At 35.1% G+C, this 23,525-nt stretch overlaps 2 protein-coding genes across 3 annotated transcripts in view; both read left to right on the top strand.

The window, feature by feature from the left end:
* LOC106663610 overlaps positions 1-6,703 on the top strand; it is a 56,903-nt gene extending 50,200 nt beyond the window's left edge. Inside the window, exons 18-25 of the mRNA XM_014388549.2 lie at positions 30-135; positions 208-436; positions 506-632; positions 2,787-2,940; positions 3,015-3,179; positions 3,245-3,364; positions 3,425-3,616; positions 6,409-6,703. Of these exons, the coding sequence (XP_014244035.1) occupies positions 30-135; positions 208-436; positions 506-632; positions 2,787-2,940; positions 3,015-3,179; positions 3,245-3,364; positions 3,425-3,616; positions 6,409-6,568 (1,253 nt within the window). The 3' untranslated portion in view covers positions 6,569-6,703. The remainder of the gene's footprint in view (positions 1-29; positions 136-207; positions 437-505; positions 633-2,786; positions 2,941-3,014; positions 3,180-3,244; positions 3,365-3,424; positions 3,617-6,408) is intronic.
* LOC112127107 lies at positions 5,085-6,402 on the top strand. 2 transcript variants are annotated; one of them, XM_024227500.1, is made up of 2 exons: positions 5,085-5,452; positions 5,647-6,402. In XM_024227500.1, exons 1-2 carry the CDS (start codon positions 5,311-5,313, stop codon positions 5,949-5,951), a joined length of 447 nt encoding a protein of 148 aa, XP_024083268.1. In that variant the 5' UTR covers positions 5,085-5,310; the 3' UTR covers positions 5,952-6,402. The 2 variants fall into 2 exon arrangements, with proteins under 2 accessions (XP_024083268.1, XP_024083269.1); XM_024227501.1 differs by having other exon boundaries at positions 5,085-5,387; positions 5,695-6,402.
* Positions 6,704-23,525: the final 16,822 nt, after the last annotated feature.

Genomic DNA, 23,525 nt, shown 5'->3' on the forward strand with positions numbered 1-23,525 from the left:
CATAAAACGTTTAATTGCTCGTTTCAAAGGACCGATGACAAGAGCTCTTCACGAATTGGTTATGAAGCTTAACAGTGAAGATATACTTTCAGAGGGTCTGGTCAAATTCAACGCCTTCATATTTGGACTTCTCAAGTATGTTGGAGTCTTTACAGATCTATTAAAATGAAACAACATAATTATTATATAATTGAATTTAATTAATAGTGTTAGAGGCATGGATGCATGGATTTCATACATTAGAACGAGGGAGAGCATTTTAAGCAAGCATTATGTAGAAGACAGTATTTTATTGGCCGCATCAAAAGGCCATGCCATCTCAAGGGGTCTTTCAGATCAACTCATCGCCACTTTAAAACCTCTCGCACAGTATAACTTTTCACTCGATTTGCTATATGAAACCAGACAGTTGCATGAAAGTCTATTGCAACTTGCGGTAAGTACTTATTGTTTACTTAAGGTGAACAAAGGTTCAACGTATTAATTCAAACGTATTTGTTTAAAGCGGGTACCCATATCTCCGAGTCAGAATATTGAGCTTACAACTGATTCGATACTTTTGAAAAGAATCGTTCAGTCGATTCGGAGCGGTTTGGGGAATTTCAGCAGCGGCGAACAATCACAGACATCAGGTGAGTGTTCCAAAAGATTTATATTTTTTCAAACAGTAATGAGAAATCATTAAAAAAATCTTTGTTAATTAGTAAATTTATTTCATCCAATTCCAACAATAATTACTCATACCGTTACTGTAATATCAAAAAAGTGATGATTGAAAAAATTCATAGAAATAACATAAAAGGTCACCAATTAACTTAAACAGAAATTAATTAAGGTTTTTAGTTGAGATAAAAAAGTCAATGGCATGAGTGGTATTCGAACCCACGATCTTCGGCTAGATACGCCGCTGCTCTACCACTTGAGCTATCGTGACCTCGATCCACTCGGACACTAACTTCCCATCTCAACCCCACCTTTTGAATTTTCCCTCTTTTTTATCTCAACTAAAAACCTTAATTAATTGTAATATATAAATTGGTCAAGCGGACCACAAAATTAATGAATTTAAACAGAAATCTAAATCAGCATCTAGACAGCTTTAGTATTTACTTTTGGTGGCTGTATAGATAGAAAATATAGATTGACATAGGTAAGTTGTGTCAAATGGAAGAACACATTTTGCTTTTTCAATGAGCGGTTGAAATTTTTTTTCCACTCGGAGTCAACAATGAGGTTAATTATTGAACTTCTTGAAAGTAGATTTCAAGGTGGAATCTGAAGTCATGCTTATCAAACTTTTGTATTCATTTGAAAATAGACTGGTTGCCTTTGTCGAAATTGAAAACGTCATGGGGCACAATGTATCTAAAGCCGGGTCCAGACGAGTGTAATGTAACACGTAACGTAACGCGTAATGCAAGGCGAATTCTTTGTGTGGACGCTACTACGAGCATTACATGTAATGCTCGCCCAACCGTTCGACCGGATCCATCGGGGTGTCGGTTTTTTGTGCGAACACAAAGGTGCTCGCAGTTCTCGTTTGGACGGCGTTCGTGGCAGTTGTGTAGTGTGGACGTTCATGATGTGGAGTGACGAACAGTCGCTTGAACTTATTGGTTTATACCATGTTCGTAGCAACTGAGTGGAACAGCCCCCTCTTCAAGATTCGCGTTAAATGATTCGCGTTGAGTTCGTTTGCCGTCCATACTGTTCACTCTAAATTACACGTAATCTTGCATTACACGTTACACCCGTCTGGACCCGCCTTAAGATTTCTCGATGAGGTCTGATGAACATTAGTTTTGTCACAACCAAACTTTTGGTCTGTCCTTGCTGGATTGGTCTATTGCCAGATGCATTTTGGCATTTTGCCATTTTCATTGTCAATCGAGTATGTCTGCAAGATGATATTGGGTTATTCTGTTTTCACCAGATCCTGGAACGCCTCTACCAGGCCAACCCAGTAGGCAAACAAAAATGATCGATAATGTCCAAATTATAGGTCCAACACCCTGCAGACTATATAGAGAAATTTCATAGTAAAACTTTGGTAATTTGACAGATTAACATAACTTAGTTGGAAGACCCAATAATGACTATTTCTCTGAAGGATTTCTCTTTGTTTCTGGATGGTTAGGAAGTTGTCCTCTTCGAGCTAAAATCCTCTTACGGGTATCATTGCTGGACATCCTGACTCCTGACTGGTACTTTCTGCCTTTCCTCAAACACTGGCCCGAACCCTTCCGCCCTTATTAGTCGTCTTCTTCTCTCAACCAGCCTTGATTGCCTCAGCTCCATGTACTTCATTTCTTAAAAGTGTCCAAAACCAACTTACCTTCTTTATTTATTTGACAACGTGGTTAGGTCCCTAGAATGCCTCTCCGCTCTCCAGTATCAAACAGGAAGTACAACACATAATAATGGGAGGACCAATGATGCACCTAAAACTAAATTAAAGGAAAACAGTGTTTTGTTTGAAAAAAAAAAAAAAAATCTGCATATGTACTATGAAAGCGATAAAAGTTACTTTTATGATAAAGATTTTAAAATGTGTTGGCCATTTTTTTCAATGAAGATGAAATTATTTTTTAGTTTAGTTAGATATGCACACATAGAAAAGTCTGAATGCTAGGAAATTGTAAGCCTCTTTTATTTAATCTAAACTCTGTCAAAATCTATTCTTATTAATAGAGAGCACTGAAATTCTTTTAATTGAGTCTCCTTGTTTAGGATGAATTTTATTTTATCTTATTGTACCTCTAATAAAACAAATCGATTCGTTTTAGAATCAAAATCGTCTCGACCGAGGTCCTGCGTTGACACAGTGGGCGGGGGTGATTGCGCTAACACAGCGAGAAAACGGTGGAGTGGAGTGCAAGTGGGTTCACGGCTTGCGAATGCTTTTGAGAAGCTTCAGACTGATGAAGATTTCCCCGATAGGTACAACAAAAAAACACAATTTAAAAAAATATATATTTATAATTTGTTAATTATTTTTTGTTTTGTTTTTGTAGTCTGGAAACCGGGGGAAAATCTAGTAGTGAGGAAACTAGTGAGAAAGAAATTGTAAAAGACGACGATAAAGTCAGGGGTGGTAAATTTAGAAGTTTGCAAAGAAAGTGGGAATTGCTTTCTGGAAAAGATACTACATCTTCCGATCTCAGCCCAATGAAGACAAAGTATTTATTTACAATTATTTTTAAAAAAGTAGATAATATAACATATTATTTTTCTTTGCTTTTAGTACATCTAGGTCTCGAATACCCAGGCCTGTGACATCCCCGGTCAGGCCTCAGTCTTCAAAATTGCCTACTCTAGTCAGCAATCAGCAAAGGCGAATACCCACTCCATTGACGTGTGCTAGGTAAAAATTAAAATTACATTTCTTTTGAAGAGGGTACAGTTCATTTTGTGTCTCCGACAGGCCTAGGGTAGACAGCGGACGAGCAGCCAATAAAATACAGAGGCCGAGCAGAGTGGATTCTACCCAGGAAAAGGTGATCACATCCCGGCCTAGCAGCCTGCCCTACAGACCTCCAGGAAATAGTACAAAGGTACAAAGAAGAGCCGCTTCTTCTTCTACAGTAAGGAAGTCAGATCGACCAGCGGGGACTAGGTCAGTACATATATAGTATGTCTTGTATTCTTTCCCTACTATTATTATATATGAGGTGAATAACTCAAATTTTTTCGACAGATAATTCCACGATATAAAATTCAACATAATGTTTGTGATATACACATTACCGTACAGAAAAAACTGTGAGTTTGATGTATGGACAAAATTTTAAATTTTTGTTTGCCTTTTCCAAGCAGACCTTTATTTTTATACAACTAAAGCCTAATAACATGGTTTGTTTGCTATTGAATTAACCTAATAATTTGGAAAAAAAAAAACTAATAATATTTGTTGATGTACCTAAATTGCTAGTAACCCTCGACAACAGTCAGTTCAAGTAAGAGATTCCTGTACAAACTTAATGAAAATTAAAGATGTTTACAAAATAGCAGAGCTTTTGAAGGGCTGCAAGCTAATCATGATCACACTACTATAGGACTGAAGCCCAACAAAATAAAAATGAATAAGAAAGCGGATAGCGGCTGGAAGTGGGTGCCTACTTCAGCGGTTATAATAAGGCTTGATGATTTTTTTCTTAGAGAATAGCATTAATTCTTTAATAGTACAGGACTGGGCTAGGCCACACCATAGCTTGTGAGTCAAACTTGATAAGTCAATTTAAAATAAATATGATTGAGGGTTAATATATTTATTGTGTTATATGAAATAGATTTCCAAATAATTTTTATTTATACAAACTTACTAATAAAAATACCTATTTATTGTGGCATTAACATACTTCCCAATACGAAAGGAATAGCATGCATACCCATACTACTGATTAGTTTAAATTATTAACAACTATACACTGAAATGAGTTGTAACCCATAGTTCAACAGTTTTCCTCTAAAAATTAATATGCAGCTTCTTCAATTTTCTTTCAGTTTTACATGAATATATATGTGTTTGTGTGTGCATACAGAATATGGAGAGAGAAAGAGAGAGTGAGGGAAGTGAGAAAAAGAGAGAGAGAGAGAGTGAGTGATAAAGGCAGTGTATCAGAGCAAGAGAGGCGATGTGGGAGAGTGAGTTATAAAGGCAGTGTATCAGAGCAAGAGAGGCGATGTGGGAGAGTGAGTGAGGCAGTGTGCGAAGGTAGAAACACAAGAAGCGGTGTGCGAGAGTGAGTGAGGTGATGTGCGAGAGCAAAAGAAGCGGTGCAAGAAAAGCGTAGTGTGAGAGTGAATGAGGGGGTGGGCGAGAGCGAATGAGGCGGTGTGCGAATGCACGAGCGAGTGAGGGGGTGTGCGAGAGAGTAAGAACCAGTGCGAGAAAGGCACGGTGCGAGAGCGAGAGCGAAAGAAGCAGTGCGAGAAAGGCATGGTGCGAGAATGAAGTGGTGTGCGAGAGCGAAAAAACCAGTGCGAGAAAGGCACGGTGCGAGAGAGAGGGAAGTAGTGTGCGAGAATGAGAGAAGCGGTGCGAGAAAGGCACGGACCGGGAAAGAGTGCTGCAGTGTACGAGAGTGAGTGAGGTGGTGTGCGATATTGAAAGAACCAGTGCGAGAAAGGCACGGTGCGAGAGCGAGGGAAGCGGTGTGCGATAATGAGGTAGTGTGCGAGAGCGAAAGAACCAGTGCGACAGCGAGGGAAGTGGTGTGCGATAATGAGGTGGTGTGCGAGAAGAAAAGAAGCAGTGCGAGAGCGAAAGAACCAGTGCGAGAAAGGCACGGTGCAAGAGCAAGAGAAGCGATGCGTGAGAATGAGGGTTTGCGGAGCGAAAGAACCAGTGCGAGAGCAATGGAAGTGGTGTGCGGGAGGGAAAGAACCAGTGCGAGAGTGAAACCAGTGCGAGAAAGGCACGGTGCGAGAGCGAGGGAAGCGGTGTGCGAGAGCGAAAGAACCAGTGCTAGAGTGAGAGAAGCGGTATGCGAGAATGAGATGATGTGCGTAGTGAAAGAACCAGTGTGAGAAAGTCACGGTGCGAGAGCGAGGGAAGTGGTGTGCGATAATGAGGTGGTGTGCGGAGCGAAAGAACCAGTGCGAGAGTGAGAGAAGCGGTGTGCGAGAATGAGGTGGTGTGCGATTATGAGGTGGTGTGCGAGAGGAAAAGAAGCAGTGCGAGAGCGAAAGAACCAGTGCGAGAAAGGCACGGTGCAAGAGCAAGAGAAGCGATGCGTGAGAATGAGGGTTTGCGGAGCGAAAGAACCAGTGCGAGAGCAATGGAAGTGGTGTGCGGGAGGGAAAGAACCAGTGCGAGAGTGAAACCAGTGCGAGAAAGGCACGGTGCGAGAGCGAGGGAAGCGGTGTGCGAGAGCGAAAGAACCAGTGCTAGAGTGAGAGAAGCGGTATGCGAGAATGAGATGATGTGCGTAGTGAAAGAACCAGTGTGAGAAAGGCATGGTGCGAGAGCGAGAGAAGCGATGAGCGAGAATGAGGGTGTGCGGAGCGACAGAACCTGTGCGAGAGCAATGGAAGTGGTGTGCGGGAGGAAAAGAACCAGTGCGAGAAAGGCACGGTGCGAGAGCGAGAGAAGCGATGCGCGAGAATGAGGTGATGTGCGATTGCGTGAGGAAAATGAGAAGTGTGCGAGGGCGAGAGAGGCACTGTATGGCAGCGATTTTTTTTATCGTTCCATAATTGAGCAGTATTGTCTTGCTTTCATTTTTCATTGGTTGTTGTTAATTTTAAAAATAATATTTTATTCTAGTTGAAATATGCATTATTTCAACCTAATATATATATTAAATTCTCATTTGGAACCAGTAACCGATCTTAGGCAATATATTTGTTTCCCTGTTTTGTTAACGTGATGTACAATATATATAATTTTTTCTTCCAATTTTGCAGGCATGTGGTTACCTTAACTCACAGACTACCGTCAGACAGTGGGCACCTGGCTTTTAATGAAGGGGAGCGATTAAGACTGGTTCTCGAAGTAGATGATGTTTGGCTGCTGTGCTGTAGGGGTGACCAAAAAGGCCTAGTCCCACGGTCTGCCGTTATATAGCATCCATTCTATTTGTAAGTTTGATTTTCCGTCTTTTGATCAAGCAAGATAAACAAACAAGGGTAATTATCATGTAATTTATAAATTTAGTAAACGGGGGTAAACAAACATCCCCTGGATATTTGAGAACCTGTTTTTAACAGCTCCTTACGTTTTATAAGTTGGAATTTGGTTTCGCGTTAAGGTTAAATTTCATTTTTTTTCACTGTTCATATGATATCAGTACCCTTGCAGTAGTCCTTGTAGAAATAGAGCCACTCTTAATTATAAACATTTCTGTAAATAATAACGGCCATTCCAGTGATCGACTATAATACTTAGTGCATAGTTGAATAATACGATACAATTAACAATATGTCATTACATTGTTGAATTGTCATTTTGTGCCAGAAGCGTACTTAGTTAACCAAAGATAAATATTATTAAATGCTTATGTTTTAGTCCCTTGCAAGTGATAAAATTGATCTTTTGTTAATTTTAATTTAAAAAATTATTAAAACTAGTCATATTTTGTTAATATATGAATAATTTTTTTTTACATTTTGCTTTCCCTTTGTTTTTCTTTTTTCTTGTTTTAGTTGAGCTTACTTATGGTGCTTGTAGATTAATAAATTGAAACAAAATATATTGATATGTTATTTTGGCAATTTTGACATTTTAATTTGATTGTTAATTATGTACAGTTTCTACCCTAATTAATTTTTTGATTAGGCTTTTTTTTGTCATATGTGTATTTGTTGTTATATTTTTAAGAAAATGCTTTGTATATATTATTTGTGTTTATTCAAATATGTGTGTTACCATTTAGTTTGTAAATTTAAAAACATACATGGACATTTTTATGTTTGTTTACATATCTTTTATATTAGAATTATATTGTACGTAATAAAAATCTTCATATCCTTAGATTATAATAAATAATTTTCATTAAAAAAAACTTTTTTGTTAAGAATAGCACGATATTAATTGTGATATTTATTTTTTATTATGAATATAGTGGCATTTTGTATGATGGATCTGACCATATATTATTTTTTGTCTATTTACAATATCTACACTTAGCCGATATGAATATTTTTGTTTAATTGTAAATGTTAAGATAGCAGCTTGGATATTGTTGGAAAAAGATGATATTTTTCTAAAGATATTAATTTTACTCCTCTCTGAAAGCATTAAATATTGAAAGAAAGTACAATTAAAATAATTATGAGTATAAAATTACGTTTTGTGTGGTTTCGCCTTTTCCCAACATAGTAAAGTTTAGTCGTCCTTGTCATTTGTAAAATTAGGTCGAAACTCAACTTACCTATTAGTGTCAGACAATTTTCTCATGATAAAATCAAAGATATATTTATAATTATTTGTAATAATTTGATTACTTTGTTGTAATTAAATTGTTCGTAATAATAAAATTTCAGTTTGTAGTTATAATAGGTAGTTATAGTTTTGTTTCATTAGGATTAAGATAAATGCGAAAAAAAAAACGAAAAGTCGATTGAAAAATTTCGAAAAATGAATCTTACTGATAGTAATAAACGTCCGAAAGCTTCCTTGATGCAAGATCGTACATATATCATTGCTTACCTGTTTTCTTTTTGTTTTTTCCTAATCGGTATCGATAACGAGTACCATTAGGGAGCTAGCAGTGCCTAAGCGTATTTATTCCGGTTGGTTTAAAAGATTTATGGTTACACCGGATAGGCCAAGAAGGGAGGCTATTTAAGATTGTTCGAAGATACTGAAACGAAAGAAAAAGAAACGAAAAACGATTCGAAAAATGCGAAATCTTTGTAGTTTTATTTTGCAATTACCACAAATATAAAAATAATAATTTTGAAACATTGTACATCGTTTGATGAAAGTGTAAATTGTGTTGGCGGATATGTTAAAGACTGTGTGATATTAAAAAGGATAGTCTAGACAAAATTTTCATCTCCCTCTGCTTTGTATCGTGATTAGATGTAGTAATTGTCAATATGTTTTGGCAAGTTATAGTTTTCAAAAATATCAGAATCACCTTGGAAATGTTTCTTATTATTTTTTTTTAATAATACTTTTAATTATATCAACAAAATTATAACATATAACTTTTTGCATGTATTTATTATTATTTTTAATTGTTTTCTTATTTAATTCTGTAATCAATCAATTTACAATCTGGATTATGCTTTGAATGGTTTTCTTTTTCTGAAAAAAAAAAAGATAATTTTTTACAAAATATTCCTCAAGACCATAATTGTAAATAATGATGTTTAATGTTTCTTTATTTTTTCACGATTGTCTTGTAAATATTGATATTTTTCTATATGAGGGGAAAGTAAATATATTGACAGTTACAAACTTGTAAAATTGTAATAAATTTTGTTTATGTCTCTTTCTTAAATGGTTCGATACACTTTTCTTATTGGAAAAAAATTTCCCAAACTTGATAAAAATTATGTATGTGTAAATAAAACATTAAAATAAAAATCAATCAAAAACTTTCATAATCAACAGCACTTGCTACATTGCTTTAATTACTTTATATTTGTATTAAATGTACATAATTTCTTTTATTATCATTATTAAATAATGTGTAATTATGTTATGTATTTATGATAACGAACAATTTACTAATTGTGTAGTGCCATGTGGACCTTACATGTTGCAAATAAATGTCTACAAATTAATTGTTTGGATTCTTTTTTTCCATTGGTACCATATTCACATTTTATAAAAGTTTCAAAAGAGCAAAGTGTGGGTGTCAAACTAAAGTTAAATATTGCGAGATTTCTCTGTATGGTCTGTGGAGTGATGAACCTGTAATTTTTGTCGTTACGGTCATCCTGGTCTGCCTGTTATCTACGATCAAATAAAAGCCCTGACAAAGGTAACCTGACGTACACACTCTTCACGTTTCGTATAAAATCCCACTGACTGAATATGACAAAATGCTAAAATGCATCCGACACTCCAACACAGCGAGGGTAGACCAGGATGATGAAATGGCTGAATGCAGTATCATTTGGATTTTCCGCTAAACGACAACCGATTATACAAAAACCGATTCATTAAAAATTGAGTGTTTTCTCTACAACTATACAATTACCAACAGAATATTTTTAGACAAGCCATCAGGAAAAGCAGTTAGGGCAACCTTAACCATTTTTCAGGCAACGAGGGAACAAATCATTGATTTAAAGTACAAAAAGGACAGGACCCAAAACAGACCCTTGAGGTATTCCGTTTTCAATGATTTTTTTGTACTGGTTACCTGTCTTTAAGTACTGGCTTTGCTTTGTAAAATAAAGTTGGAACCAGTGTAAGGAGAATCAAATGATCCTCAAATATAGTTTTTTTTTATTAGTAATCAATCTTCACGTCAACCGTGCTTGTTAAACCAAAAATAGGTCTGATACTTTTCTATCAGTATTCATATCGTGATAGGAGTGAAATAAAACTAAGTGCATTTTCAGTGATCTTTTCTCTTTGGAACCAATTGCTTGCAGTTTATATTATATTTTAGCAAAAAGGAAATAAGCCTGTTGACAGTAATGCAATAGGTCTATACTTTTTTTTTTGTTTGCTTATGTCTAACACCTCCTTTTTTATGGATAGGTATTACAACTTAATCTCCCTGGGTAATGTAAGTTTTGTGTCATAATGAACAACCAATATCATAATCATGCTTTGCTACTACAATCTATGTGGTCACCCCTCGTTTAAAGGCGGAAAGACACTACAAGTAATCTTGAAGTGATTCTATTAAGAAGATTAAAAATATACAAATATTTGCTATCAAACACAAATATTTTATTATTGCTACAATTTCAGTTTTAAAATACATTAGAGCACTCAATAAAGAATTAATTAGACCTTGAGTATAAAATGCCAAACACCAAATTAAAACTCAATTTTTCCTTTGCTATTAAAATTATGAAACTAGTGGAACAATAAAAATATATTGAGATTAATGATGAAATAAATTGTAGTTATATAAAAATGATAACGTAGGTTATGAGCTAATAGAATAATAAAGTAAATTGAGGTGAACAATGGTGTGAAAAGCTAAAAGTTCAGAGTCCCTGATACACCTAGAGCTGGGAACAGACTTACCCGATGCAACGCTACGACGCTACCCGATGCTACCCGACGCCTTGTCACGTTTTGGTAGGGTGTGCACATCTATGAGATGTCAAGCGCACCCCACGTACAGTCACACAGCGTTTATCACAAATCAGTATCACAATCGCGACGCCTCTTTTCTTCTTAACGCATTATTTCGAGCAAGGTCTGGCACGAAGGACTCATTAGTAAAGTAAAAGGTATGCTACCAAAGCAGTATGTCGATATTATCAGTTCCTACCTAACTGACAGACTGTTTAGAGTCAAACAAGAATATCAATATTCAAAATTAAAAACAATAAATGCAGGAGTGCCACAAGGTAGCATATTAGGTCCACTGCTTTACTTGTTATACACCAGTGATTTTCTGAAAATAGATGGAGTAAAAATTGCAATTTGCAGATGACACAGCGGTGATATCACTAGGACGGACTATCACCCATTCAACCAAACTCCTCCAAAATGCATGTAATAAGATAAACGAATGGACAAAAAAATGGAAAATCAAGCTAAATCAGCATAAATCAGTCCATCTAATCTTTACAAACAAAAAGGTGGACCATGTTCCGTCGCTCACAATCGATGGAACTACTATACCATACAGCAATACAGCTAAATATCTGGGAATGACCTTAGATGCCAAGCTGAGATGGAAAGAACATGTGAAGAAAAAAAGGACAGAAATAGGTTTAAGGTATAGGCAACTAACTATACTGGTTGATAAGACGTGGCTCTAATCTTGCTATACAAAATAAAATATTATTATATAAACAAGTCATAGAGCCTATGTGGACATATGGTATCAACTATGGGGTTGTACCAAACACAGCAATATCAAAATCATACAAACACTCCAAAATAAAATCTTACGTAACATGGTCAATGCACCTTGGTACATAAGGAATAAGGACTTACATAGGGATCTTAAGATCCCTGAAGTCACGGCGGAAATACAACGATTTGCCGCCAAACACCAGGCTCGCCTCAGCCAGCACGAGAATGTGGAAGCGACCAAACTCTTACATAACCGAAACATGGTCAGAAGATTAAAAAGAACAAAGCCATATGAACTTGTGTAGTTAAAAGTGAATTGTGAATAGTGAAATGTAAGTCTAATAAGACCAGTTTTAATAAAAACATTTCAATTAAAAAAAAAAATTTTTTTTGAGCAAAACCACGTAATAAATTGTTAGTTACATTTTACGAACATAACCATGTAATAAATTGTTAATTAAATTTAATTGTTTTAAATAAAGTTATTCAGGTGTTTTGATAAATTTTCTGCCTAACCATCATAATTAAGTATTTTTTATAAAAACTTATGAATTTTTGATCTCGGTTAATTTTGTTTACATTAAAATCGGAATATTGTAATTAGTATAATGACAAAATTACATCTACTTAGTTTGAAATAAACTACAAAAACTATGAGTGTCCTATTCTGACGCTACTCAACGAAAATGGTGTAATTTTATGAGCAAAACCATGAAATAAATTGTTAGTTAAATTTTATGAGCAAAACCAAGAAATAAATTCTTAGTTAAATTTTATGAGCAAAACCATGAAATAAATTGTTAGTTAAATTTTATGAGTAAAACCGTATAATAAATTGTTAGTTAAATTCATTATATCAAAAAATGGTATTCCGGTGTTTTGATTAATTACCTATCAAACCATTAAAATTAATTTAAAAAAAAAAACTAATGAATTTTCAATCTTGGTTAATTTTTGAATAAAAAAATGAGTGTCTGGTTTTTTGCCTTCGACTGTACTTGATGCTACCCGATAAAAATCTGGACATTGGGGATCGCAGAGCATAGAGTAGGGTAGCATTGCATGGCATCGAGCAGATGTGCACGAGGGTATGCAATCTTATGGAAAATGGGATTTTTGATTTGCGTCGGGTTGCGTCGCATAGTGTTGCATCGGGTAAGTGTGTTCCCGGCTTAAAGGGTCTATAGCCGGATGCACTGTACCATAGCTTCCCCTCGAACCTTACCCTTTGTAGTGGTCCCTTACATTTTCCGCGATGGGACCATCACAGTTTATTCCATCAATGTCTACATACTATATTTTTTTTAAATCAAAAATTAAAACTTAAAATCAATTTGTCTCATGACTTTTCATTGAGTGGATACACTGTATATTGGATGATTCAGAACTCCAAATTCCACTCTATATGTTCAAAATTACAATAGTCAAAACGACTTTTGGTTCTAAAAGCAGTAAGTTGTCTGTTAAGCCTTGTGCGGAGATTCCACACCAATCTGCTGGCTAGATATAGTCTTGAGTATCTGATGAGTGTCGGTTGTATCCTTAAAGGAGAAAGATTGGTTTTCAATTAAAATTGGATAAATTTTTCCTCGTTCAGGCCTGTCCATTTTTTGTACAAGTCTTTGATAAACTCAAGGTATTCCTGGACAATGGCGATTGCTTGGATTGAATTTGGATTAGAAGATAGAATTGTGGAGGCACCTACTGGTCATGATGGCATTGGTATGTATAGAAAAGTCATCATAAATGCTGTAGTAGACCAAAGCTGGTGTCCCCATTTTTGGTCCCAAGAAAAATTAGGTTAATATCCAAAGTTTTAACATTTAGATGATGTGAAACAATCCATCAATGTAAAAAATATAAGATGTGATAACATGTAAAAGTACAAAGTGTTTTGTACTATACTTTCAAACAATAAAACTACCATAAAAAAAACTCTAACAAGAGTAGACAGAAGTTAGATAAAGATTAAACTTGAACAATTTAAAAGTTGGTGTTAACATAATAACTACTAAGTATCCCATGAAAAAGGTGGTTCTGATGCTGTGTGTAGTAATGTTATTTTTTTCTATATATTTTTTTTTTTTGCTTAATACATCAAAATTCTAGTTAATTGGAGTGATTTTTTAAACTTTCAAATTAGTTATAAATACATTAAATAAATTTAAATTTAATACACACTCACACCACAAAGTGAATTTTACCCATGTTACTGTTGATTATTTTTACTTAATTCATAAAAGAGTAAGACAAAACCAAAAAGTAATTAAAAAAGTCATCATGACTATTTATTGTTAATTAGTAATTTCAATAAATAATTGAAATAATAGAAAATTTTCTGTATAAAATTGGAATAAAACTCCATTGTTTAGACTGCAAGTATGTCAATTACTAATTTAAATTTAAGATTTATTTCATCTTAAAATGAAAAGTATTTCAATTAAGAAGAATCAATTTCTTTTGTGTTGTTTGAGAATGTTTCCTTCAAAGAAACTCACCACTCCTTTATCCTTCTTCCACATCAAAAGAGGATACTGAAAAGAATATTAGGAATTTCGATACTGAGTGAATAGGTCTTTTTTCGGTTTTAATCATTAGTTCAGCTGACAGCTTCGGTATTTTCAATAAGCTGTAATCTCCTGAGATTTATATCCTTCAAAAGTCTTTTGGTGTAAGATATATTTTCAAGATTTACTTTGTCTTTTACAATGCTGGTCTCAGTCAGCAATCATTGGATTTATGATTAAAATTGTATTAAGCCTTAAATTAAAGGGTGAATATTTACATATTTAACTAAATAGGATAGGGGGATTCTCTGTATGCCTTAAGTAAATATTATTTCAACTACATTGTCTTTAAATTACATATTATTTAAAATTGTTTCTCTCTCTCTCTCTCTCTCTCACTCTCTCTCTCTCTCTCTCTCTCTCTCTCTCACTAGCTCACTAATACCCTCTCTCTCTCTCTCTCTCTCTCTCTCTCACACTCACCAAACTCACAACGTGCACTCTCGCTTACCCTATTTCTTTTTCGCTCACTAATACTCTCTCTCTCTCTCTCTCTCTCTCTCTCTCTCACTAGCTCACTAATACTCTCTCTCATTTTTTCCTTTACCTTTCTCACACTCACCAAACTCACAACGTGCACTCTCGCTTACCCTATTTCTTTTTCTCTCACTCAACTCAACCTCTCTCTCTTTGTCTCTCTCCCCCTCCTTCTCTATCTCTTCTCTCTCTTACTTGCTTTTTCTCAGGCGCACAAAATTTCTTTCTCTTTCTCTCTTTCTTTTTCTCTTTTTCACTCTTACTTTCTTTTTCCTTTACCTTTCTCACTCACAAACGCACTCTCGCTTGCTCTCTCACTCACCTCATCGTCTTTCTCTCTAATTTTTTTAACTTATTCTTCTCTATTTCTCTCTCCCTTTCACTCACTATCTTTCTATTCATGTTTTCTTATCTCTTTCCAACACAAACATCCTCATATCCGTATACTCACTGTAACTCTCTCTCTTTCACTATTCACTAATACTCTCTCTCATTTTTATTTCACCAATAATTATGAGTTCTTTTCGTTACTTTTTCTTCTCTCTCTCTCTCTCTCTCTCTCTCTCTCTCTCTCTCTCTCTCTCTCTCTCTCTCTCTCTGTCAGTTTGGCTATCTAATCTCCTTTTTATCTCACCAATATCTAATATTTTTTATTTCCCTTTTTCTTATTCTGCTTACTCTCACTCTCTCTCACTTACTCACCCCCTTTCTCTTTTTAATCTCACCAGTCATTTTTATTTCTCTTCATTCTTGCTTTCTCCCTATTTCTCTTTGTCACTCTTGTGTTTAGTTTTTTATTTTTATTTCGATCTGTATTAATTTTTTCGTATTGAATATGTCGTCTTTGAATATTTCAACGTTTTAAAGAAAGCTCGTTTTTCGTAATAGAGTCCATTCTTAACTTTCGTGTATTGTTGAGAGTTTGTGGTTGTTTTCTGAGGAGGAGTCGCGGTGTTTGATTTCCCGTCGTTGCCTAATGACCTTACCGTTTTTTCTAGTGGTTTAGTTTTGTCTATGTATTGTCCCAGTAGTTTTCCAATTTCTTTGTTTCAGGGCATTTTAATCGCAAAGTGTTTATTTGCGTTTAATTCAAAATATTCATGTTGTCAATGTTCGTTGTTGATGAGGTTTACAATTAATTGTATTAAATAGGCTATAGTGTACAATATCTTCGGCTGTTTTTTAAATAAAGATCAGGATTATGAATTGCACTATGTTCTGTATTGATATGGCCGTAAAGTGATTGTAAAGGACCGGTTTCTTTTGTGTACTAAAATACCTATTTTTAGTTGGGAAATAACACATAGGTGAAAACAAACGGACAAGGTTATGCATTAGTTATAACTTAATTAATATTTATGAAAGGTATTGGTTGAAATAAAAAAGTCAGTGTCACGATAGCTCAAGTGGTAGAGCAGCGGCGTTTTTAGCCGAGTTCGTGAGTTCGAATCCTGCTCGTGACACTGACTTTTTTATCTCAACCAATAACTTTCATAAATGTTAATTAATTGAAAAAAGTTAATTGGTCAATCGGACCACGAAATGTAATGGATTTATTAGTTATAACGTTATTCATTATTTTGGTCACCGTATCCTCGCTGGTTTTGTATGCTAGACGCATTTGGACTTCTTGCCATCTTCATTGGTCTAGGTGATTCCCATCTTGTCGTTTCTTTTATAAGGTGACCCTTTCATTGGAGGCGCGTGTCATTTTTGACTGTCATCGATAACAGCTCAAAGCGATAACAGGCAGACTAAAAGATCGGTAACGACCAAATTACGAGTTTATCACCTCACAGATCACATGGAGAAATCTCACAATTTATAGGCGTTAGTTAAATTGTGTCACCCGCCTTTTTCACTTTTCCTTTTTCACTTTTTCCATTCAATAAAAATAAATCCAGCCGGTTTATTCAGAGATATCGGATTGGGATAGGTATCTCAGCGGGGATCCGATTCAATTAAACCTCTCAGCGGCTGCTCATCGATAATCTTCGCTCTAGCTGAAAAGACCCCATTCTCGAGCGTATCGTCACCATCGAAAGAGTTTAACTTTCTGAACAAAGAATTATCGAGGTATTTTTCGAACAGCCTCAGCCGATTTTAAACCGCCATTGTACTCAAAAATAGAATCAATTTGATACTCGACACTTACAAAAATTTCTTTAAAAATGTAAACGTTTACCCAAGACTGTATTTGTCAATAGGAACCATTAGTGTTTATCCTATAAAAAGCCGTATTACAAACCGAAAAAAAATCACCGAAACCCAAATAAACAAGTTTAATTTTAAAAAATTGACGAGACTTTTTGGAAGGCCAGATACTTAAATTTACTCACAACAAACTTCGGTTGTAGTTTTATTTATTGGACTGAATGACAAATAATATTTTTGTAGTGGTTTTTATTTTTTGTTTGTTTGGGGGTTAATTAAGAATTAAAAAATAGATATATTGTGGAACCCCTATAAATTATAACCATATCATGGAAACTGCACTTTTCCCCATAAGATTAAGCCACTATCTTCGCTGACTATTCACTCATTTCTTTAGGTGTGAGAATTGCCTTACAGAAGTGGCAGTGTCGTAAACGGGTTATGCTTCACATTCACAAAGGATGTGTGCCGATGTCTCAGAGTCAGCATGTTTTCCTTCTCTGCTTTGCCCGTCTTCTTTAAACCTTTCGACGATAGTTCAGACGGCAGTGGCCGGTATAGAGGTCTGCGATTTTCCTCAAATCCTGCCTGCTGAGAGAGAGAGAGAGAGTGAGAGAGAGGAAAGAGAGAGAGTGAGAGAGAGGAAAGAGAGAGAGAGAAAGAGAGAGAGAAAGAAAGAGAGAGAGGGAGAGAAAGGGGGGGAGAGAGAGGGGGAGAGAAAGAGAGAGAGAGAGAGAGGAAAGAGAGAGAGAGATAAAAGGAGAGAGAGAGAAAATGAGAGAGAGAGAAAGAGAGAGAGTAAGTGAGAGGGAGAGAGAGAGAGAGAGAGAGAGGAGAGAGAGAGAGTGAGAGAAGTTCCTTAGTCTATAATACAGATCCAAATAAAAATCAAAAATAACACAAAAGAGTGAGAAAGACAAATAGAGAGAAAGAGAGAGAGAAAAAGAGAGAGAGAGAGAGAGAGAGAGAGAGAGAGAGAGAGAGAGAGAGCGAGACACACACACAGAGAGAGAGAGAGAGAGAGAGAGAGAGAGAGTGGGAGGGAGCAAGAATGTAAATAAATAAAAACGATTTGCTGAGATTAAAAGAAGAAAGAGGGTCAGCAAGTGAGTGAGAGGGAGAAACAGCAGAATTAAGAAAAATAAAAAATATTAGATATTGGTGAGANGATAGAGAGAGAGAGAGAGAGAGAGAGAGAGGAGTTTCTTAGTTTTTTTTTACGAATAAAGAAATCTCTTTACTTGCCTTATTTCTAGTATACCCAGTGCTTAAGTTTTCCATTCCCAAGGCATTTTTCCATTTCCAACTTAAGCACACCCAATTGTGATTTTGTCCCCTTGGTTGAGAGGGCGGCCCTTTTTTGGGTAGTTGGTCAGCTCGTTCATATCCTTCTTCATGTCCTGGAATCCACTTTAATGTAATATTGTCGTGTTTTCCTAAAGCCATTTGGCAGTTTAGGCACTCCGAGAAAAGTCTAGAGTTGAAAGTAGAAGCATTTAGCGGCTTTATAGTTCCCTGAGGGTCTGACTGTCTAGGAATATGTAAATCTGTGTAACTTTCATATTTTTATTTATTCCGTCCCGTGCACGGAGTGATTGCATGGACCTGAAACTTATGGCCATCTTTCTTCTATTTAGATGATCATTATCTATGACCATTGGAAGGGTCTTTCAAAGTTTATTCTTATCCCGTTTTGTCAGGTTTCAGTTTGATGTCCCATCTGTAATTTACAAGCGCTTTTGGTTCAGTCAGCTGATTTAGGAGAAAGAATAAAAATAGAAAGAGAAAAGGAGAGCTAAGGAGAACTGAGTTATTACAAAAGTCCGTTTATTAATAATATAAATGCACTTTCTTCTTCAAAATCTAAATAATTTTTTAATATTTGTGTTCTGTTGATTCTATTTATTTAAGTGATCAATTTATGGATCTTATGATTTATATTGTATAAATGGTGATGTGTCTAGTGGTTATTTGATCCGACATTTTATTACTTTAAATATTTAGAAACATTAATTACGGAAAAGATGAATGGTGGAGTGAGTGTGTTGTTCAATCTATTTAAATAGATAGTTCCTACTCACATTAAGTTTGTACGTGTATATTTAATTTTCTGACGATTAGATTTACCGTGTTCTTTTTAATTACTTCATCATATTTAAATTTTATATTTGCATTTAGGTTACAAAAATGTACCGATGAACCAAGGGATAGTAATTTTTTTGTATTTAATTCTGTATTTGGGGCAAATTTTAAACCTTTGTTTAATAAATTGTTTTCTTTTTATTTAGGTCCATGTTTGTTAAGTTTATAACCAACCCTTGGGTAGAATTCAATTGGAGGTTTTAGTTCGTTTAGGAGTATTTTTATTTTTAAGGGTACCATAATTCAGGTTTTTAATTTTTTTATATAATACAGTTTTTTGGCATTTACTATGTAGGAGAGTTGAACAGTTCTCAATAAATAATTTAGCAAGAACGAATGTTGGCGTTAGATTTAATTTCAAAATTGGGAATTGAACCAGATTGATTTGTTGATTTTTGACCATGAAAGTCGTAATTTATAATAAATTTTAAGAGTTCTTGTTTAATGGCTGATTTTAAGTAAGTCTTAATGTGAGTAGAAACCATCTGTTTAAAAAACTATTAATTATGATTCCTCAAAATAAATCATTGGAGTTAAACTGTTGTAGGTCAACATGGAGATAGATTCGAGAAAATAAACCCTTAGCTTTGTCTCATGCCATTAAAAAAATTATATTATTTGGAGGTCGTTTTTTAGAATGGAGGTCGTGAGATGTGGTCTGGTATGACGTAGGTTTTATAAAAAATATTTTTTTATCGTTCCACGTTTCGGTCTTTATTGAGATCATCTTCAGGGCCTCGGATTTATAAACATTGTTTAAATTTTACAAATGCATGTATTTGTTCATAAATGTATTTGTAAAATTTAAACAATGGTTATAAATCCCAGGCCCTGAAGATGATCTCAATAAAGACCGAAACGTTGGCACGTTAAAGAAAATGTTTTTCTAAAACCTACGTCACACCAGACCGCATCTCACGACCTCCAAATAATCATTAAGTAACGGTCACTAAACACCACATATTAAATTATATATTATACTAATTTCAAAATTTATATTCGTAATAACATCTTAATGGGTCTGGTAGTATTACTATTCTTCTTGACTATTACTTGAAAAAAATTCGGACGAATGATAAATAGAAGCGTAGTTGAATTATAGGGAAAAGTTATACCCTTGTGTGCAGCACAGCTGTCGTGAGTAATGGTATAACCGTACGTTGAGTTTAATGTGTGTTTTTTTCTTTCTCCGCTCCGTCGTTTGTGTCTAAGGACCATATAATTGTTTATATATTTAATTAAAGTTTAGTCGATGTTCGGTGGAATTTATAAAAAGAAAACAATGGTAAATGTTTTAAGTTCATTAAGAATTTAATATGATCTCTATCAACGATCTCTCTTAATCTGTTTCATTAGACTTTGTAATCCCGTTTACGAAAAAAGATGATGATTGCAACGCTAATTTTAAAGATTTTCTGTTTCCCAGGTTGAACTAGATGTGCTTGGCTATTCACTTCATATTTTAGTGGTGGCTATTTTGATTTTTTAATTATATATATAAAAAAGATATAATGTATCTTTAAATGCGTCATGTGCATATAATATTTCTTTCTCCCTTTATTTTCATTCCCCCTTTATCTTCTCTTACTTTCTTTCTAATTGTAATAATATTTCTCCCACTTTATATTCGCTTTCTTTCTCTTCTTTTCCCTCTCTCTTTTTTCCACACTTCTTTTCTCCTTCTCAGGAATACAAACACTTATTAACACACTCTCTCTCAAATCCGCGTGCTTTCTCACTTTAATTCGAAATATCTCTTCCTCTCCATTTCCCTTTTCCTTTCTTCTTCTCACAAAACACACGCTCTCTCCCTTTCTTTTTTCCTTTCTCTTTCTTACATTTACAAACCTATGATTCCATATCCGCACACTCTCCTCACCCTCGCTTACACTTTCTCTTCCTCTCTACATCTTCATCCGTTTTTCTCCCTCTTACTCTCTTTTTCTCAGCCACACAAAATTTCTTTCTGTTTCTTCCTTCCTTTTTCTCTCTTTCACTTTCACTTTTGTTTTTCCTTTATCTTTTACAAACTCACCAAACTTCATTTACTCTCTCTCTCCTTCTCTATTCTTTCTCTCTCTTACGTTCTTTTCTCAGGCACACAAAAATTTTTTCTGCTTTTCTCTATCTTTTTCTCTTTTTCACTTTTACTTTCTTTTTTCCTTTACCTGTCTCACACTCACCAAACTCACATACGCACTCTCGCTTGCTCTATCGCTCTCTCTCTCTCACTCACCTCATCTTCTCTCTCTCTCTCATTTTTATCTCACCAATATTATTTTACTTATTGTTCTCTATTTTTCGTTCCATCTCACTCACTCTCTCTCTCTCTCTCTTTTCATATTTTCTTTTCTCTTTCCAACACAAATATACTCATATCTGAACGCTGACTGTAACTCTCTCTCACTCTCTCTCTCTCACTCTCTTTCTCTCTCCTTCTCTACTCCTTCTCTATCTTACTTTCTTTTTCTCAGGCACACAAAATTTCTTTCTCTTTCTCTCTTTTTCACTCTCACTTTCTTTTTACCTTTCTCACACTCACCAAATTCACATACGCACTCTCGCTTGATGACTCACCTCATATTCTCTCTCTCTCTCTCTCTCTCTCTCTCTCTCTCTCATTTTTATCTTACCATTATTATTTTACTTATTCTTCTCTATTTTCTCTTTCCAACACAAATATACTCATATCCGTAAGTTCACTAACTCTCTCCTTTTCCCTCTCTTTCACTCATTCTCTCTCTCACTCTCTCTCTCTCTCTCTCTCTCTCTCTCTCTCTCTCTTCCTTAACCTTTCTCCGTTTCTCTTGTTTACGTGGAAAAATAAATACCATCCCGACACACTACCACACGACTTATAAAAGGGACTAACGGAATTCACCGACCCATCTCTGATGGCGGCGAGAATCCTAAACGTGTTTGACAGACCAAAACTGCAAGGGAAATACAGACCAAAACGTTTGGAAACGACCCAACTACTGATTCTTCACACCGTAGATCCTCAGGAAGAAATCTCGGAGTAAAAATATATGTAGTAAACTCTTTAGATTTATATGTGAGCCGTTGAAGTCCTAGGTTTTGTTAAAGAGCTTTTTTAATAAGATTTGTCTGCCTTATTTTAGCCTTTTTCTTATTTATTTTTAACTTAACACATCAAAATAAACAATACTGTCAAAAAATTTAAATTACTTTCTTTTAAAGAACTTCTTTTTATACGATGTTAATATTTGAAATTTTGTAAAAGTTTTTTTTTCATATCATTGTTTTGTAAAAAATAGTAGTTAATGAGTAGTATTTTTTTCTGATATTATGGTTTACCCGTTTCCGATCACATACTTACGAATGAAGATGGCGAGAAGTTAAAACAATACTGACAGACCAACACAGCGAAGAGACGCAGATCATAATTATCGGAAAAGACCAATTTCAGTGAAAATGTTGCTAAAAACATTACATTTCTACCTTTTTCCATCTTCCCGTGAAATATATCTCGATGACCGGATAGCTTGAAGGACGTCTTCGACTCCCCATAATTACCATGATAAAAGCAGGGGTTGAAAGCGGTGGGGGCGGCCGGCAGAACGTGGGAGGGTTTCCGTTCAGTCTTCAGTACGTGCTCAGTGTTCGGTTGTGCAACATCACGACTCGAGTCGACCCGGCTCCACTTGGATCCATTTTCATCCATCGAAAAGGAAGACGACGGGGTGAGTGAGATTTCGAGCCAAGGACCGACTCCCTCGGGAGTCGACAGCATCACATATTTTTAAACAAAAAAAATATTCATTTTGAAGACGTTTTCTCAATCCATTGTTCGTTTGCCAAAAAGTATAGATTTAAGATGCTGTTGTTGTTTTTTATTTTTAAATTGGACAGAGAACACTTGATCAATTATTTTTGTTAAATGTTCTGACCAAATTGTCAGAGGGTTCACGAGGCAAGCATATTTTAGCGTGTTTAAAAACACTTAAACATACAAACGACAAAAGCACGACTTAAATTTTACGAAAAACCTATACAGCATTGAGTGCATGTAAATTTTTAAAAACAATGTCTACCTTAAAACAATAAAACTTACTTTAAAACTATAATTTTAAATTTGGAACAACTTTATTATTTCATGGATTCTTATGATATTTAAGCTTAGATGTTGTGAAGATAAATCTTAAAAACTTTTTTAAAAAGTCAGGAAATCTATGCACAAAACACATTATAAACTGTAGTGGAAATATTTTAGTTAAAGTATGTAAATCTTCGTTACTATATTGCACGATTGGTTAGTCCATTAAAATTGAATCTAAAGTACTTTAAAAAAAGAGCAAAAGTGAATTCTAATGTCTTCCTAAAAGTTTTCCCAGAGGTAGTAAAATTATCCCCAGGAATAACTTTTATTACCTCAGGTCTCGGTACTGTCTCACGCGTATTCTCGGTTCTATTCAATGTCCAATGCACATCGATTAAGTCTTCGGTTCTTGGAGCCAAGTGGGGCACAGATATATCGGGAACCAGGAGATTTTTGGCAAGGTTTAAAGTTATTGTACTCCCTCCGACCCGCTCCCTCCTCCTTGGGATGTAATGCTTTATTTATTTATTCCACACCCCCGTACAAACCCCGTCGTATCTTTCCATATCGATGTTCTTTAAACTTGGCGCTTTACCGTTTCTTTTCTGAATAAAAAGACAATAAGCAGAATAAGCAGATGAAATAAGATGAAAAATTGTTGCTTTTTAATCAGGCATGC

This window comes from Cimex lectularius, unplaced genomic scaffold (assembly GCF_000648675.2).
Source record: "Cimex lectularius strain Harlan isolate CLEC.00 unplaced genomic scaffold, Clec_2.1 scaffold116, whole genome shotgun sequence".
NCBI classification, from domain to species: Eukaryota; Metazoa; Arthropoda; class Insecta; order Hemiptera; family Cimicidae; genus Cimex; species Cimex lectularius.